The sequence below is a fragment of the Streptopelia decaocto genome (assembly GCF_964273445.1).
Source record: "Streptopelia decaocto genome assembly, chromosome: 15".
Lineage (NCBI taxonomy): Eukaryota > Metazoa > Chordata > Aves > Columbiformes > Columbidae > Streptopelia > Streptopelia decaocto.
The window spans coordinates 1,742,452-1,762,036 of NC_138670.1; the positions used below are offsets into that span (position 1 = coordinate 1,742,452).

Here is a 19,585-nt window from a genome sequence, read left to right on the forward strand (position 1 = left end):
CACAAAGCAGTGTGGTTTTCCTGCCTTCATGTCAGGCCTAAGACTTGCAGTGCTTCTCCAGAACTGTTCAATGCCGCGTTGACAGCAGATTATCCACTGTGCTACCAAAGGAGCTACTTTTGCCCATACACCTAAGAGCTGTCCATCTGTTCCAGCAAGAGCGGACTCACCCTGTTCTCCAATTAACAGCCAAAAGTCCATCAGCGAGTCCAACGAGGAGAACAAACCCCATTGCGGGGCCAGCGGGCTCTGGCGGGCAGAGAGGCGCTGGGCTCTTGCCAGACTCTGGGATTTTTCAGAGCGGTTGAGGATAATTAAATACCCAGCTCCCAGTAAAATTCAATGAATGTTAGTATGTCTACTTTCCTTATCCCAGGCTCGGGCTTTGATTCAGAAACACACATTTCAACTCAGGAGCCAAGAACCTCCTGGTCCCCAGCCCTGAACTGCCCCTGCACCAGGCTTTGGGGAGAAAAAGGGCAGAAAAGGGCCAATACAGGAGACAGACTAAACTTAAGAGTACGGAATGACTAAGTTTAAAGATATTCAACAGAGAACAGTCATGGATGAAGGTGCAGCATCATAACATTTTTATGGGGAAATCCTTTAGACAGCAAGATGACCCAGCTGCCAAATGGCTCAGTGCTTTCATTTTCACCATAAGAATGAAGTCTGTGTTATTTTGTTAAATATTCTGATTAGAATAGAGTCCTTCTCAAACTAAAGAGCTCTTTTGACCGTTAGAGAACTCTCACATATTTGTGCTTTTCCAAAATAAAAAAGTATTTTTTTTGTTCTCCTCTGCTGAGTGAAATTCAGCTACTGCCAAACAATTCTCCAAGGAATTTGAGGGATTTCATATCCTGCAGCACTAGTCCAGCTTTTTCCATGTAATTCTATGGGATTCAGGACAGAACAAGAAATTCTCCTATTTCCTCTCATCAAAATTAACAGAGCTGCACTGGCAAAGGAATGGAATAGCAAAGAATGAGCAATGGCTCGGGGTTAGAGATTGGTTGTAAGAGGATCAGCTTTGCCGATCGCTCTCAATTGACCATTGCCAAGTTCCAATGGTGGCCCCTGCGCTGCCCATCTTCAAGGCGCTCAGCTCCTTTAGGGAACTCCTGGACCTGCTGCTACACTGTCCGTCCATCAGCAGCTCCTGGGCCAAACGTCTTGTTGATATTGAGAGTTGTCTCCGCTGCTTTACTACCCGGTTTGAACTCTAGTAAGAAAATCATTCAGATTTGCTTTTTGTCTAATATCACCTCCATAGTTTAAAATAAACATAAAATAAACAGCAAGTGATAAGTCAGTAGCACAAAAACAGAAAGCGAGAAAAGCGCATTAAAACAAAGCATAACGTAACCACACTTAAGAATGTATTCCAATAGCAAATGGCAAATTTCAACAATGCAAAAACCACAATTACTTTTGCACCAACCTAGTAAATACATCAGCTGATTCGTCTTTGTTCACCTGATGGGTAAAGGCTGCTTAAACTGTCTGCAGAGGTCTCCTCAGCTAAGTAAACTGTCAATGGTAATAAACAAGGACCAAAAGAATTGGAATGCCTATCCGATTTTTAAATATGCAACGGAGAAGAAAAATGGCTGGGCTAAGGCATTATTCTTTGTATGTTCCCAGCAATGCAAACCATGCTGAGAAAAGTAATTATATTAAAATTGCAAAACAGCAGAAATCAGAAAATGCCACATCATTTCCATTTCACTGTCCTGTTGGATTATACAGGCTGAACCTCAGCTGGGTGAAAAATTAAGAAAAGAGTTCATTACTTCAGATTGTTCTTTTAATCCCCCCTAAGCGCAACATTTGATTAATAACTGCAATATTAGATTTAGGAAAATAATGTTACCAACTTATAAATTATACACCTATGTGCCATGTTTTTAAAACATTTGACAATATTAGGACACTTTCAAAACAGCCTTTACAGACACAAATAGATGCACTTTGTTGTCAGTCAGCCACACATTGTCAAAACTTGCTGTCAAACTCAGCTATAACATGACAAAATAGAAACACACATATTGCCCAAAAGAAGAAATTTGGGATGTCTTTCCTTTTGTGGACAGAACCCCACAGCCAAACCCGGGGCTCCCTAAAGATGCTATGGGTTGTCTCTATAGCTCCAGCTGCAAGATCAGAAGCTTTTAAATATTTTCCCCTTTATAAATGCTGCTCTGATTCAAGCCCATCGGTGGGCAGCTTGAACTGTATTGATTGATCCTCTCTTTCGAATTATGGAAGAACAACTACAAATGGGATGGGAAAAAAAAAAAACATCTAACTTTAGAGATGTAGAAAATGCGTTTAAAGACCTGAACAATATCTGCAACAGATTGTATGACACTGTTACCTTGCTGGAAATGCCCATCCATATGTGAACTTTATAGCAGTCATTTTTATATCCTGACAATTGGAAAATACAGAAAGAGGATAAAATAGGGAAAAAAAAAATCTAAGGGCCATAAACATTACATTTGTGTCCTGCCTCGTTCATTCTGGGAGGGGGACCCAAAGCTCAAAGTCTATGTTGCTGTGGGAGACAATTTCCCCTTTAAAAGAATTGTTGAACTCTGGGTCCCCAGGTGTCCACCATCCTTTTGCTGAAATGACATTTATGTGGCAGATGGTACAAATAGCCTGGCATGCTTTGTGGTTGTTGGATCACTATAAAAATCAAACCTGCCAGATGGCTGGCGTGTCTCCTGGCAGGAGCATAGGGCCCACTGACTGATGAGAGGAGCTAAAGCTGCCCAAAATAAAATAATAGCGCCTGCATTTTCTTTGGAGTGCTTTTGAAACGTGGCTTCTTCCATGCTGGGTTCGATTCCTGCTGTCCAGGAAGTACCTTGTGCCACCGCCCCATCTGACCGCCCCAAGGCCCCCGCTCTCCTCCCACCCAGCAATGGGCCCCTCTCCTCCGGCCATTGCCCTCAGCGGGAGGTGCCGCTGCTGCGGGAGGTGCCCTTGGAGCTTGGGATGTCCCCAGCCCTGCCAGCAGAAGATGCTACTCAAGGAAACGTGTTCCACCTCCTCCTCTGCCGCTCCTGTCCAGGCCCACGGCACAGAGCAGGGCTCCTGTCCTACCGTCCCACAAGGAAACCACCACGGGGAGCGTATCACCCCGAGTGCCCTCCACTTGGACACAAACAGCCAACATAAACCAGTGTAAACATGTCAAACTAAATGGATTATTTCTTTTTCCTACCGCAGCTATATTAATGCACCATTGTCTCCCTAACTATAACGTTGCAGTACCGGCTTGTTCTGACTGCAGCAGATGAAGCCAAAGCTGGAACACTGTTCTATGGGTTGAGGAATGAGAAAGACAGACACGAATCCCCAGGAGTGCACCTTGAGCAATGATTTGATCTGAGGGATGTTTTCCCCCATCAGAAAGAGCAGCTTGATCGGAGCAACGAGTTCTCCAGAGGAGGGGAACACGAGTTTGTTTGTATCCGCACAACTACTCTGAAAGTCCCATTTTGTTAGGGAGATGCAATTGTAAAATTCTCAATCTGACTAACTTGATCAGAGTTGTGAAAAGACTTCTTCTCAACCAAGGTTCCAAACTCTGTGCTGACCCTCATTACATCCATGCAGCTTCACAAAGGCAACCAAGGGCTGAACATGTCCCTTCAGGAACATTCTGCTCACATTCAGTCACATTTTACCTTCAATTAACTTATTTATTCATTTAAACCAATTCATCATCACTAATCCCCAGAACTCCAAACAAATGCCATCATTTCTCAAATTAAAACAAACACGCTAAATGAATCTCAGCAAGCAAGCATGAACTTGGGCCAGCCGTGACACAGGCTTAGCAGCAGAGTGATAAAGACACAAATAATTCTGGCGTTCCACGTGGGCCAATTCATCAGCAGGCTAACAGGTCAGTGCCAGGCTGACATCTGAGCACCACATGGTCCTAAGTTTTTCCAAGATTGTCATTTTATTCCTGAAATAAACTTGTTAAACTGCTAATCGCCTGCCTCACTGACAGCAGCGAAACTGCGCCCATGTGTCTCAAGCCGATCGGTGTTGTCCACATCATTCTTTCACAATCACCGTGACTTCAGTGTGTTCGAGCTCTTGCTGAAACAAACACAAAATCTGGAGTAGTGTTCAACTACACTTGTAATCCGAGCTTGGGTTTAGCTAATTCACAGCACTCAAAGCTCTTTTTCTCCACACACCACTGTATAGCACACATCTACGTTAAAACTGCAGAATTTAAATGTTTTCTTTGTGACCTCTCTTTCACTTTTTCTCTGAAAAATGGAATGAAAGTGCTTTTCCATCTCAGCAGATTTCAGTCTCTGTACATTACTGCCAGCTGGAATACAGTAGAATAGTGGCTGAATTAATCTAACCTGCTTTGAGTAAAGATCAAGAACAAAAATCAAGAACTCGCACGTTGTTCCTAAGAACTTCGTATAATATCCATGCTACCTGGAAATCAGGCCCACCTGACAGCCCGCCCCATAAATGTCTAACAATTTGTCAGCATTCCCCATCTTGCAATACTTCAAGTATTCATGAGAAAGCGCCATTAGATGCAAAATATCCTACAATTTTGTCCCTGTGAATGTCTCACTGAAACAAAACAAAATCCACATGGCATCGTAATTCCTCTCCAAGCGGGTGCATGAATTATTAACATAGTTCTGTACCTTGTAATAAAATCGCTATGGTAAAGAGTCTTAGAATATATGAAGGCATTTATGCCCACAAGAAATGCACAAACTGCATAAATATATAGAGACATCTGCTGGTTGTTGGTGGAGAGAAGCTGAGCTGGACCGGTCCCAGCGGGAAGGGAGCACTGGGTTCATCCCGGCTCACGGGGTCTGGCTCATGCTGAATTCTGTCGGTGGAAAAGCCAGACTTGACCGTGCGAGGGAACAAAGAGAGGGAGCTAAGCAAGGAGATTCTTGCTTAAATTTAGCATAACCCAGAAGAAAAATCACCATCCTTGACAAAGAGTTATCACAGAATCATAGGATGGTTTGGGTTGGAAGGGACCTTAAAGATCATCTTAAAGGTCACTTATTTTCAGTATTGCTTAGAGACGCTTTGGCTTTGTTTGAATTTAGAGTGCGACGCACTCTCCAGTTGCGAACAGCAAACTGTCTTTAAAAACCTGCGTTGTCTCAATAACGGAAAACTTACCCTTTTTTTTTATTTTTAGCAAAAAGATAATTATTGTGGTGAAAATGAGCCGAGTCAAACCCTCCTTGCACTGGAGCTGCCCATCAGCAGTGCTCTCCAGAGATGCTCTCACAGCTCTGGAGCTGCTCCATACCTGCTGCTCTGCACCGCATCTATTTAGACTTGAGAATGGTTGATATCCCCCTTTGTATTTGTATTAACTCTTTCCTGTGAGCTGCCTGCCTTTCTGCAAGGCAAGGTAGAATTATTCATCCTGGCTTTTAGTTCTCCAGACCGCTGCATGAGATTAAAGGCAGTTACGGCGCCCTTGGAGAGGATGTCTGCCTGTTTCTGCTGCCCTGAGAGCTGCACTTACCCATGGGATGGAGAGAAAGGGAAATGGGACTTTCTGTAGAAAAAACGCAATATAAAGCACCCAAAGGAGAATTCCCATGAAGAATACAGCTACTTTTTTTGTACCAAAGTACAGCTTTGGATGAAAGCCTCCCCAGTTTTCAGGCAATCCATTCCCCATAATTTATTTACATTTTTTGTGAAAAGCAGAGCCCTTTTGTAAAAAAAGACAGAATCTAGACAAAAAATAAATATTCTGTCAAAAACAGTGTTGATGTGGAAAAATGTCATCCATTTCTATTTATACAGCCACAGCTATATAATAACTATAAAAACAGAACTGTTCAAATGTGGGCAGCTTCATACACCCACCCTCGCTTTTTCTTGTCTCATTTATCTGTGAACTCCATTTATAAAAAGAAAAATAAAATATACAAAAGTTCAAGATCAAATACAACACCATTGTAACAATTTCTTAAAGCACTGACAACCTGGTATTCAAATGGGTGATTTATATGGGCCCTTTGAACCTCGGCTCATGAATTTCAGAACACAGTGAATAAACATGTATATGTGTTTAAAATCTACAGCATTTTAACATTTACTTAACAGGGTTTCAAGGGCACCCGGGAGAAGTTCCCAGTTGTGTAGTTGATTCAGGAGGCTCTATTGCTTAGACACGTGAAGCAAATACTTAGCAAATGTTTTAGGAATTTGTAACTGAGCATAATCTGCTTGCACAGCTCAAAAGCCAAGCAGCTCGCCTTTGCTTGGGTCTCAACTTCACGCCAATTACACAGTGAAGACACCTTTGTCTTCTTCCACTGGTTAAAAATATGACTACTGCAAGATAATCCTAAATACTCAATTTAAAGGGTATATCTTGGTCAAAGATTTGGGATGAGATCTTCTGATGAACTCTGAGAGAGGGACCAAATAACAGCCCAACCATATGAACTGCAATTAAAGCACATCACGGGGTGACATCCTTCATTGGCTTCGTGCAAAGCTCTTCAGGCAAAGCTGCGTTTTATTACGGGTGTGAAGAGTTCCTAGAAAAATGATACTTGGAAACCATCTGGGGTCATTAGGTGCTTTATAAGCAATAAAGGTAATAATGGTTTGATAAAAACTGGGTGACCTGAACAGGATACCCTAATTTTAAAGTGGTTTGACTAATGCAAAGCACTGTAGGTATTAAGTTCTTTGGACAGCAAACCATGTTATTGCAACCTGTGCCCCTGCCTTGGATGGCATTACACCACCCAACCAGCATTACCGTGTGAGTAGCTGTGCTAACAGTGTTACTGAATCAGTAACTCCCAATTGCAGTTTGGGATGATTCATTCCTTGAAAAGGCTTTGGAGCTGCTCAGCGGAACAACCCTGATTAGAGTTCCCTGATGCTGCAGCCCGACTCCTGCATCCACCTGCAGGACCCCCTGTGCTGTCCTCACACGCAGCCCGTCCCGCAGCAGGAGCGGTCCGGGCAAAACTGCCTAAAAGAAGAGCAAACCCATTCGAACCAATTAACAGGAGCCTGAGACATGGACACATAGTCAATGCATCCACGCCAAGAGAGCCGACAATCCCTCCAGCTGTACCGCAGGGAACGCCACACTTGTTAGGAGCACACGGTGACAAACGTGACAGTGCGACTCCTGCGGTCCTGCCGAAGCTCTGCCTCAGTCTGTTAATTTATGTTATTAGGATGGTGTCTGTGGAGAGCTGAGAATGTGCCAGAGACTATAAATTTGACAGACAATCAGTATACATTTCTTTAAATGTATGATTTGTAAATGGTTTCTATTGCGCATTCACGGTTTATTAACCAAGGGTTGTCTGAACAGGGCTTCATCCTTACCTCCATCAGATCCTCTCTGACGGAAGCACACCCAAATAAAGCAGTAAAAACGTATTTCTCATGCTCATGGCTGTGCTGTCTGTCTGTCTGTCTGTCTGCAAAGGACAGGGTTGAGCTTGCCTGGTGCTGAGTTTTGTAGGAGTCCTGAGCAGGCACGAAGCAGCAGCTCCCCTGCAAGGAGCAGACACGGCTCCAGCGCCGGGGGAATCTCAAGGCATTGTAAGGTATCATGAAGAGAAGAACACCCCTAGCGAGGAGAGCAACGTGTTTGCCATCACAGCTCCATCTGAAAGTAGTGATGAGCATGAATAGCAAGCATGAGGTGCTGGGTAAGCAAGGAAAGTGTCATATTGCAGCTGGAAAGAGGCTTGCTTGGAAACTCTTTGGAAAAGGAACTGAGCATAGAGAAAACTGTACATAAGGGGTTCACTCTCTACTCTAAAGCATCAGTTTGTTTCTCATGTTCCTTTTACACAAGCACCTGCTTGGCAATGGGTGAAGAGCGAGCGGCAGGGAGGCACCTGGGGAGCAGAGCTGCACACGGAGGGCAGGCTTGGCTCTCCATGTTCCACAGTCTCACTACCAAAACCCTTAAAGAGCCACATCTGCAGCTATCTCTGTCTTCAACTTCAACCATAAAAGCCAGAGTCATTTGAACAATGCCTTCTACTGCTTTTTCTGCTTAATACTTCAAGAAACCATGCCTGAAGAGTGAGAGCAAAGAGAATTCCCACCTACCACAGATGTGTTTCATTTCATGCTTCATTTCAGTTACCAAAAGTTTTAAAAAAATAAATAAAGTGAAGAACTATTAAAACATCATCCCAAAAAGCAAGATAAGGAATCAATCTGAATTGGGTAAAAATTAGCCTAGTTTCAATCACTTACTGTGGTGTGAGGATGCAACTGGTGTATTTATGCTTTGGTTTGGACAGACAGATTTATTCCTTTGCTCAGTCTCACCTTCAGAGGCACCACCTGCATCAGAATGGCGAAGTTGGTGAGATGGTTACAAAGACACACTGAGTAGTTGAGGTCCCCGCTCTCTCGTACACAACCTTCGTTAGACCAGACGCCCGTCCCATTGCTGCAAAGCACACAAAAATGGAACATAATCTCTATCAAAAATGCATCTTATGCAGGTTAATTTGACATGCATTATACTATACAGCAGATATAAAGATGTGAAAGCCATGTCAGGCTAGTGCATCCACAAACACTGCTAGTGTCTTCTCAATTCCATCATGAAAATAGTTAAGGAAAATATTAATCAGAACAGGTCCCATATCAAACCCCTACATGAATGTCACTAGAGATTTCTTTCCAGTTTGACAACAAATGAGCGATAACTACATTTTTTTCTTTACATTGTGCAACCCACTTATGGGATTTCACCCACCTAGACTCAAATTTCTATGTTGTGAGAACTATAGTATTGAAGTCAATAAGCACAAGTCAAAGTCAGCGTATTGTATCTGCTGCCTCTCCCTTATCCACTCATCCTGCCCAGTTAATCCATTCAGACTGATTGAGGCTCCGTGGGCTCAGACACCCGAGGTCGCCCACCCAAACTGCTTAACCCTGTATTACTTTTGATATTATTCCAGGTCCTGAAGCGAGACTGAGTGATCTGTGCTTTCCTTGGCGCTTATTTTAACGATAGGTATTACCTCACCCTTCTTCTCTCCTTTGGGACCCTCCTTGAGTTCTCAGAGAGAGTCCGTCATAGGTCAGAAACCAACTGCTTGTTCTTTAATTACCATGCACTGGGGAATAAGACCATCTTGACACAAATAAAACTCATTAGGAGAGACAGATTTTGTATTTCATTTCCTATCCTGAGGCAAAGCCTCGAGGGCCCAGGCCCCGATGGAAAACAGTACAGAACAATGGCCCAGCCATATTAATTTGCTTCAGTGAAATCTGTTTCTAATTTACCGTAATTTGTGCGTAACCATAACAACGAGTAACTGCCAACAGCTGGGGCGGTTCAACAGGCTTGAAACAAGACTGGAATAAAACAACCGCGGTGACGCTCCCACGTGCGCGCTGGACGGGAGGGATCGCGGCGCCGCGGCCACCGCTACGGCCATCAGGCTTATACCCTGTGGCTCAAAAATGGCCAATCCCCATCAATCCAAAATTCACCATTTGTATTCCTTCTCAGTTAATTCAGTAAGAGCAACACGTCTAGAAACCAAAAACAGATTAAATATATTCAGAGCTTTAAAAAAGTGGCTATTGCTTTTCCATTGTTCCTGTTTTATGAGAGGAATTTAAGGTGATGTTTAGTTCTCTTTTATTCTAATTTGCATTCACGGCCACAATATTTCTTCGTTCCACGTGTTGTCCAAATTCACAGCTCTGAAACAGCTGTGGTGTGACACGGGCACAGATCGAGCAAAAATAATGGCGCTGCTGGAGGTTTTCCATTAAAACATCCAAGAATCTGCCCAAGAGAACACACTCGGAAACCGCAATAAGCACGATTTGTATCAGTCTGCAGCTTAGTTTGGATTCCAAAATTTTTCAGCCTTTCAATTACCTGCCTAACACAGGATCTGTGAATAACAAGTCCTCTATTTACGGGAAGAAGTCACTGAGATTGTGGTTTTTGTAAACCAGTGGCTCCATTTCTTTAACTATTTCCATGAAAGCAAGCAAACAAAAAGAATCTAGCTAATATCCAGCATCAATTATGTGCATCGATCATATGCAATTTAATTAAACCAAGGTAAAGAATTTGAAGTTATGTTACATACCTATAGTCCAGAAATGCACAGTAAAGATGAACTCTGTTACTCTTGTTTAGTGCTTGGCTGTATTGTTTGGGAGTCTGCAAGAAAGAAAATATAACCCTGAAGTAAAGTTTAAAAAGGACAAAGTTCTGCTATTCAACTACTTTAAATTCTTATTCTAGATTAACACGCCATAACGGAAAGCAAATGTTGTCAGTCTTTGTGGCTTTAACACAAACTCCAAATGTGAAAAGGCTGGTATTCAGTCTTAATTTCACACACTGGGATTAAACTCATGGCGCTTTGAGAGAGAAATCTGTGTCCCATTTAAATAAATAGCAAACCAGAATTATTTATTGTATATAAGCACAAATATATATGTTATTTTTTGCAGGACTGGGTGTTATTCTTCAGCATACATTTAGCTTTGTTGGGTTTTGTTTTCACTATGTAATAAAAATCTCATCTTTTAGGATTAATAACATCGAAATACATGAATTCCAACAGCCAGCTCACAGACATTTTCTTTCCAGGATAATGACTATTTTAAAACACACAATCCAGCTGAAAGAGTGATGCCATAATTCAAGATTTTATTTTAACACACCTTTGCATTATGGTGACATAATTTCTATCTTCCATAAACAGATTGAGCCACTAACTCAGTCTCCTCCATTCAGGAAGCCTTGAGACACCAGTTTCATGACAAAATAATTCAAAATATGTTGGAGTGAAGTAATAGTTTTTTATACACAAAATATGCAAGCTAGAGGATTTTCAGCATCTGTTCAACTCTTTCTAATACATAAATCGCCAAAGTCCACCTTGTGTTAGACTCTAACTTAAAGAATTGGTTTTATTATGATTACAACTTAAATAAATCACTGGTGAATCAACAGCCCTCGGATTATTGCAACATGATTCTGCTGTCAAGCTAAAAGATAACCAAGTATTGCTTTCCTTGCTTTAGAAGGGGGAAAACCGCCCCGCCTCATGGTGCAGAAATTCCCCCAGCACCCCTGGTGCAGTCGTCCTCCTCTCCCCCGTCCAGCACCCCGTGCCGGCACCGGGCAGCACGGTTCCCTCTTACCGCGATAACAGAGCGTTTCTGCCCCACCCGGACACCCACGCTGGGTTTCCACACGCCTCAGGTAGCTATGCTGGAGATAAGGCCATTGACTTCTTCTCAACTCGCATCTCCAGATAACACAAATGGAATTTTCTTATCTCGTGGAGCAACATCCCTGCACAAAATTTCTAGTTCCTGACCTCACCCTGTTTTCCCTAAAGCATCACGGAACCCGCCGAGGCGGCTGTCGGGCACGCACAGCAGCACAGCTTGGGGAAAAGCCAAGTTTGCTGTTCATCTGCCCAGGGTCTCTGCTTCCTTCTGTGACTCGAGTGCCATCCTGGAGCCTTTTTCCACACAGGGAGCAAAGCAAATGGTGAAACCCCCCGTTCTCACAAGTGTGCTGCGCTGGGAAGTGATAATGGGGCAGAATTCACGTCCCACATCGCCGGGAAATCTCACTGATATAAGCCCCAGTTTGCTCATGCCGCTTACATCCCAGCTCTGGTGATAGAGATGTAATAAAACCAAATACTTGAGGTTAATTATTATAATACAGAAGAGTTCTTCCCCATCTATGAGAGCCCTTCTCCCTCTGAAAGCCCCCACAAGCCTTCAGGGTCAGACTGGTACGTTCCCTCCTAGATCTGTCATTTTGGAACTTCTCGTTCCTTTCAGAAGCTGCAAAACTGCCTCCTGCAGCTTCAGTTCGTCTATTTGTGTTAGGAGAGTTTGTTCTGTTTTACCAGCGGCAAGGGCATGTAGCATAATATTTGTCCATTGTGCTGTATAATGTTATGTCCATCATGTCTATTGCTTCCCCGAAGTCAGCAATTGAAACCGTTCATAGTCAGTTACAAATTACTTTGCTTGTACAAGAGACAAACAATGGCCAAGAAAAAAGTAAATTTAAAAAAAAGAGAGAAAGAGCTGCTGTAGTAAGAGCTAAGACCGTACAATTACTGCCATTTCTGATCGGTACGGTATCTGCACATAAATCTTGATCCTTAACACACTGACTGCAAAGGACAGCACAGGGTCATGTTGGAAGAAGACACGGTACTTCAGCTGCCTATCTTTTTGCACAAATAAATCCCGGCTTTATGCTTTACACTCTGGCAAGGGACAAATTATTGTTTTTCCCCATCTTTAAACACATATGTCACTGATTAGACAAAGAACTGCCCCAAGTGTGGCTATACAGTCTCTGAGCTGCCCAGAAAGGTGTGTGCACCCACACGGAAAAAGAACCCATAAATAATGCATTTACAAGAGGGGTCCGTACCATTTTGCCTATTTACTTCTCTTCAAAAACATCTCCCATTATGTAGGCCTCAAAAGTGCTGTCTATAACTGCATAAAACGCTCATCTTCCGAGACTCCATTGGAAGTTCTGCACCAAAACCGTCATCAGAACAGAAAGCCCCGCAACGTATAAGAAACTTGCTAGAATGAGGTGTAAACCCTCTCTGATCTCCACCAGCTCTACTTCAAAGGACTCTCTAATCTATGAAAAGCAAACTGGCTGTCCCTCGAGTCTGCATTTCTTAAGTTAAACTGTGTGTGACAGCTCCTCTGTGCCTTGGACCCTGTAGCACTGAGGATATTGATTTAATGACACTGATAACAGAAAGCTTAATATACAAGCAGGCTTTTACGCTAAAAGATTAAGTCACTTGAGTGCTTATAAAAGCCTGTGAAAGGACAGTTGCTGCAGTCTCAGTGCTGCGGAGGGGGAATGTACCGGCACGCTCAGAAATACAGGATCTGTGCATCAGTTCTCACCAGTCTAGGTTCTTTATATTAGTCCTTCTGCATGCAGAGGGCAGCTTTTGCAAAAAATAATTACATTAAAAGAGCAAAGCAACCTCTTGTTGCTGAGAAACCCTGCAAACGCTACGTCTGGAGCAGGAATCTCGAGGAAGGACCGTCTGTTCGTACCCTGGCTGCTCAGCATCCCTCACACTAACCACTGGCTCTCAGTAAAATGCTCAGGATTACAAGCAAGCCCCAGAAAGTCGCTGTGTGTGCTGAGAGCACCCGGAGACGTGCGTGGTTGTGTGATGGGGATACGGTCCTTGTGCTGCTGGGAACAAGGCATGAGGCCACGGTCAGTGGGTGAAGAGGCCAAGAAAGGGGCTGCGGGGCTGCTGGAATCCTTGCTGCAGGAAATGTCAGGAACACGACTGCAGAAGGAACCCAGGCAGGCAGCTGCTGCGGGACGGCCTGCCAAGGAAGGGCCGCCAGCCCAGGGCGGGGTGGCGCTCGGGGACATCAGCGCGTCTCTCCTCTCCTCCCCTGAATCTGAAAAGCACATATTTAGCTGCATAGTGGTGGCCACCATGGAAGGGGGGGTGTTCACCTTCAAATTCAATGTTTGTTTCTCTGATGTGAAGGACAAACCTGTGGGCCAGATCTGCCGTTGATCTAAACTCAGCAGCTCCAAGCCCATTGTGTTAGACTTTCTCCCATCCAAAGCAAATGATAATTTACCCTATTAAGTTCAATTTGTCTCTGTTTTACAAAGTACAGCTTTTTGTCTAATTCAGAGATTTCGAAGCCTTGTCTTCTCATCCCCCAAGAACACCGTGGATTGTTTTGAAGGTGTGAGAAAAGGCACTAAGACAAACAAGCCTCTGGTCGGCATGTCGTGTCTTTTCTGCAGTTCAAAGCCCCACTGAAATGTTCTTACAGCTGTGTGAGTCAAAAGCACTTTGGATTCTGCTTTATGGATTAAATAAGAGACTAAAGTAGTGCTTCTAACTGAAGGATTCCCTGTCCTCACAGTGACCTATCCAAGACCACACTCGTCATTAACTTTCCTTTCCACGTTATACGATCTACTTCTCCTTATTACCTAGAAAATTAAAACTTTAAGGTACATTCGCCTACTCCGTTCCCCAAAATAAGCCAGAAAGAGAGAAAGAAAGAATAATCACCTGTTTCTATAGTGGCTGTATTGGCTGTTTTCTTCCAAGCTGCATTGCAACAGACCTTTGGTTAGATCACCCAACCATTTTAATTTAGAATCTGTTTGACTCATTCACCCTGAGATGTAACTAGCATATGTAATGAAAAAAAGGTTACAAATGCTACAAGAATGAATTTAGCTTATCAATAGGGAATTATAGTGTGTTATGCATAAAAGCCAGACCTTTAGTTGTTCCAGTGTTGTCAACAGAGCTGAGCCAACACTGAAGCTCCCAGGGTCAACACGAAAGCTCACTGAATGTATTTCATAATGGTACAATCATACAGTTAAAAAAATCCCATGATATCACGAAGGGTGGAAGACTGTGACAGAGAACAATATAAAGGAAAAAAGAACAGCGAAATATCAGAGCCTATAAAGACACCTGAAATTAGAAAAAGTTGCCATATCTAATTGAATATGGATTCGGTTGGATTCTTCCTTTGCCTGAGGTTAAAAATAGTAAAGTATCAATTTTCTGCAAAAAATATATTCTGCAAAAGTTACACCAATAGTCTTCCTGTAGTCAGTGCCAGGGAACCAGGCACTGAGCACCAAATACCTTGCTCAGCCTCACCAAGCCACGTATCAGCTACGCTTCCATATGTTCCTCAAAGATCTCAAACACATAACAGTATCTTCCCTTTTCCTTTCTCTTTGGCCTGGGTGCATATGGGCACAATGAGCATTTTGTACGTATTTGTTAACCCTGGGCAGTGACAAGTAGTCGTGCGCCAAATCATTGCAGCTTGGAAGCCAAAGCTGTTTAAGATGTAATACTGCAGCGTGAAACCACGCCAAGCTCCCATTGGTTACAATTTGGATTAATAATCCTCACAATATTGTTGTAAATCATGGTAATAAATGGAAAGCACAGAAAGGCTGGAAAATAGCCACAGAAAGGAGGTTTGTTTTCATCGGAGATGCATGGGGCTGACTTCAATAGAAAGCACACGCAAATAGAACCCACGGGATAGGACCTTTGAAATTCGGTTTTGGCAGCAACCAAGTTACATCAGTAAATATTTGATGTTTAAAAATTGTAAATGCCAGTCAGTGAGAAATGAGGTTCAGCATGGCAGCCTCTCCTTATGTGAGCACCAATCAACACAGGATTAAACTGATGATCTGTATGGAGAGTTGCTCTAATGCTTAAGTGAAAAAATGGTTTCTCATGTCCCCTAAAAAGCACGGTTCTGTTCCAAAGAATAATAAAGTGAAAATATTAATGTTCTCTCTCTAGAAATAGTCTCATTTAAGTAATTAGCAACATGGCAGTCAGACGGTTTTCATATGCCCTTGCACTTAAACAGTTATATCCATATGTAAGAAAACATTCTGTACGCGCCCAGCCCTCCAAACCCGTGCGTGATTTCACCAGCTAGGGGTGGACTCAGGAGTGCAAAATCAAGTCACTGATACTGAAACACCTGCGACATGTTTTCTCATTTTGAGTTTCAGCAAGCCAGTTCAAATAAGAGAGCAAGTACGAGCGGTTTCTCTCCTGTGTGTTATTGATAGAATGGTTTACGCAGGGGCAGCATCATCCAACTTGCGGGACACTCCGCTTTACCTCCCGCTGACTCCAGGTGTAACCTCCAACTAGATATCACCTCTCCCATATTAACGAATGCAGACTGGCTCCAATGAGATCTAATTTAAATCAGGCAATTTAAAATGCGAGTTATTTCACTCAAGGTGCCCTTGTTGAAGCTGTTACTCACTGCTCAGAAGACCTTGTTTTGTTTTAGCGCAATGCAAAGCCCTGCAGAGCAGCTCCTCTGCTCTTCCCAGCTCTTAGAACTTCACACCGAAGAGAAAAAGAGACTCAGCTTGATTATTTGGGATCAAAAAGAGTTTGTCGCACTAGCAAATCAATAAATAAAAGGAAATCTACCATTGTTTTCACTGGCAGACCTACCTGAAGTGGACATTGCTGAGAGGCTGTAAACACTAAATCCTACGGGGCCGTTCTCCTTTGATCAAGATCTCACTTCTGTCTTTTATGCTCTGATGTGTTTTAGCACATCCGAGTTAGATAGGCCAGGCTGACAGTAATCTTTGACCATAGATGATACAACGCTGAAAACACAAAACTACCTCAAACATTTGGTGAGATCTTACTTGCCAAGGCCGGCTATTAATGCAACTGGTGGTCATGTTCGTTCCTCTGGTCCCTCTGCACTTCTTAGTGCCCTGAAAACACTATTTTTAATGCAAATAAAGTCAAATACTTACAAAGTTTTCTGTGCAAACCATCCAGCAGCATTGCAGGATTCTAGTCACACATGCTCACAGGCTTTTCTGGACAGATGAATGAAATATTGTTTCAGCTCTTCCCCATCCTTACAATCAGCAGAATAAATTAGATGTTGTGGTCACGCTGATACAAGTTCATGAGAACTTTCCAAAACTGCTTAGTGAAATAAATGACAATGCCTTTTGTTAAGGTTTTTTGTTTCCTTTTGCTGTGCCTTTTTCTGCTACTCTGCATTATTTTATTACAAACGTATTGCTTTTCTAAAACAAGAAGCAGATGTTCCTTCTATACACCCTTTCTTAATCTCCTCTGTTCTCTTAACTCATGTGAAAGTACCGCTAAAGGAAAACAACTGGTCTGTTTGATATTGAAAAGTCTATTTAAAAATGGACACGCTTTCTAACCCAGCAGAACCATAATGAAAAAGGTAAACAAATCTCCCTTTTTCCCCCCATTCACCTGTAGTATTTGGACACAGCCAGGAATATTTCCCTTTGCCAAACAACTGTCCAGGCCCAACACGGAGCTCGGGATGCCAAGAGCTGTGACAGGGACCAGAAGCCATCGAGCAGAATCCTTAATGGGATGCACAGAGTAGAATCAGTTTTAAGAATCCTTTTCCTATTAGGTAATGTTTCCACAATTCTTAGCAGAGGGAATTAGAATCAGAAACAAGAAATAGGGACAAGTCGTCTTTCCAAACAAAGGACAATGTTTTAATGGGTATTTTGAAGATGTGATTTAATGAAACCTTTAGGAGGAGTTTTAATAGTTCACGTAAGAAACAGTACCATGCTTAATGGTAATAATATTTACCACTCAGTACATTTTTTTCTAGGGCTGGATTTGTATATTAGCAATTTCCATTCTCCTTAAAAATCCTGCCTATGTAACTGTTGCCTCTGGAAAACAACGCGTCACGTTCTTTGTGAATTATCTGTGGCAACCGTTGTTTTATATTGACCCTTTCAGCATTTGGATCCCTCGACGAGCTGCTAATCGTCATTTACCCTTTCCCTGACTCTGGGAACCTCCGGGGAGTGGGTGGGACAGGCCGTCAATGGAAGCCATGGGGTATAAATAATGACGGAGTATGATAAACATCCCGGTTGCAACGCCACGTCTTGTGACAGAGACTTTCAGAATGATACAGCACACAGCCCTTCTATGATAAGACTGTTGTAACCAGACTGGAAAATATTACAAAAACCTTGTGCTTGCTTAAGGCCAAGATATTCAGGCCCACTAGGTGAGATAAGGGAGTATTTATTCTGTAGAGTTAAAAAGAAAAAAGCACTTGGACCCTTGGTTTTATTCCCAAATTCACTTTCCCCATGTGACTTTTCCGGTTCTTTCCTGTCTCCACGTGTTTTGTTTCACATTCATTATCCTACCTATGCAGTCTGTGAAGTCTCAGACTGAGGTATGACTCCTGCATCTTGTCACACTTTGCACGGTGGGAACCCAGCTCAAGTCTGCAGAGCCCGGCTTAGGAGCCCGAACACACATCCAGCCTAATACTGTGGCTTTTTCCGATAAGCAGCCCTGGATCATCGAAAAACCTCCTTAAGTAGCCAGTGAGCCCAGGGGCTCCCTGAGCCCCCAGACTCCAGCCAGAGGTGCATGCTCACTGCACCGTTTGTCCCGGTTCCACAAACACCCAACCACAGAGTGACAACGAGCTGGAAAAAAACCCAACAAAAAATGCAAGTTTTCTACCACATTAATAAACTCCAGCTGCTGTCTTGAGCAATACGATCAATAAAAGAAACGAGGAACCACGGCAAGAGAGACATGGACAGGAGCAGGATGATTCTGTTCAGATACAGCCCCAATCTGTACCAAATTGGGTCTAACATTAATCCTTATCTTGAAACAAAATACTCCTCTGTAATGCCTCTTGAGCACAGAGCTGTGTAACACCCTCTCTTGCAAGACTCTGGATTTCTTAACTTTAATATCCCATTATTATACTCTCCTGACTAGATCTTTCTAGGATTAAGCTCATGGGTTTCTATTGCTTTTTATTTCTCTCTAGTTTTCATTGTGGAAAAAAAAACAACCACCCCTCTCAAGAACATTTACATTTTTCTTCTTCTGATTTGAATCTTTTTCCCCATTCCTGCACATCTGCCAAACATGAGTTGTCTTTTAGTCTGTTGCATGAATGGGGATGAAGCTCACACAACTATTCAGTGTCATTTTTCATTCACAGGAAGCGTCGAGGTGCCAGAACTATTTGATTTGTGCATCAGCCACAACCGACGAATTGAGCACCGCTCTGGAATTAGACCTGGTCCATTAACTCCAGCTACAAGGCTGAGTAATACAGGACTAAGCCATTGAGTTCGTTTTTCAGATGAGGAAATGGAAGTTAGAGGAGCTCTGTGTGTGTCTCCAGACATAACACACACAGAGATTTTGTTGCTGATATAGCAGCAAATAGAAAATAGCCGAGTGGGCACCCAGGTTGAGCAGCTGGCCAGGGAGCCCTTGGGAGCGCAGAGACCAGCGGCTGTGCTTTCAGAAATGCGATAAACGCGGCACTCCTGAGAAGCTGGAGCTCTGAATTTCCTGTATACAGGGGTTTGGGGTTTTTGGGGGGGTTTTGTTGGGTTTTTTTCTCGGGATAACCAGGATGAAATTTTCAAAGTTGGGGTACCTTCCACCTTTCATTCTTTTGCCGCATTGCAAATAGCACCAACTTTTCATCTTTTCTCTCAGATAAACTCTGTGCGAACATTCAACCAGAAGATTTGTGCAGCTGTACAAGGGGCAGGCAAAGAGACGAGCAGCAAGCTCAGGAGCAGCCGCAGGCAGCCCCAGAGGCTCCCTGCCCGCGGGCTGATTCGTCCGCACGTATCGCCGAGTGCCGCAGTCCTGCCGTAAATTCAAATACCTCCATCGTTAGTCAGCTCCCCGTTTACGCTCTTTGGCTGGGGCTCCGTTTTTCCATGTGATTCCCCAAATCAGCAACAGGTCCCTCTGGAAACTGACCTAATGGTTTGAGGAATGTAGCCATGGTTATTAGAGCTTGGCAAAGTTTTCTCGCAAAGGGTCCAAACTCACTTTTCAATTACTTAGCGCAACCATTTAAAATGGGCAAAGAATGAGAAATGTTATGTTTTCCCTTCAATGGAAACGCTGCT

General features: G+C 43.1%; 1 protein-coding gene across 2 annotated transcripts in view; it reads right to left on the reverse strand.

Moving 5' to 3' along the window:
- ADGRD1 (adhesion G protein-coupled receptor D1) overlaps positions 1–19,585 on the reverse strand; it is a 116,389-nt gene that overhangs the window by 48,343 nt on the left and 48,461 nt on the right. For both annotated transcript variants that reach the window (XM_082066518.1, XM_082066517.1), the window contains 2 exons: positions 10,161–10,234; positions 8,362–8,485 (listed from right to left, as the gene is read on the reverse strand). In XM_082066518.1, the coding sequence (XP_081922644.1) occupies positions 8,362–8,485; positions 10,161–10,234 (198 nt within the window). The remainder of the gene's footprint in view (positions 1–8,361; positions 8,486–10,160; positions 10,235–19,585) is intronic.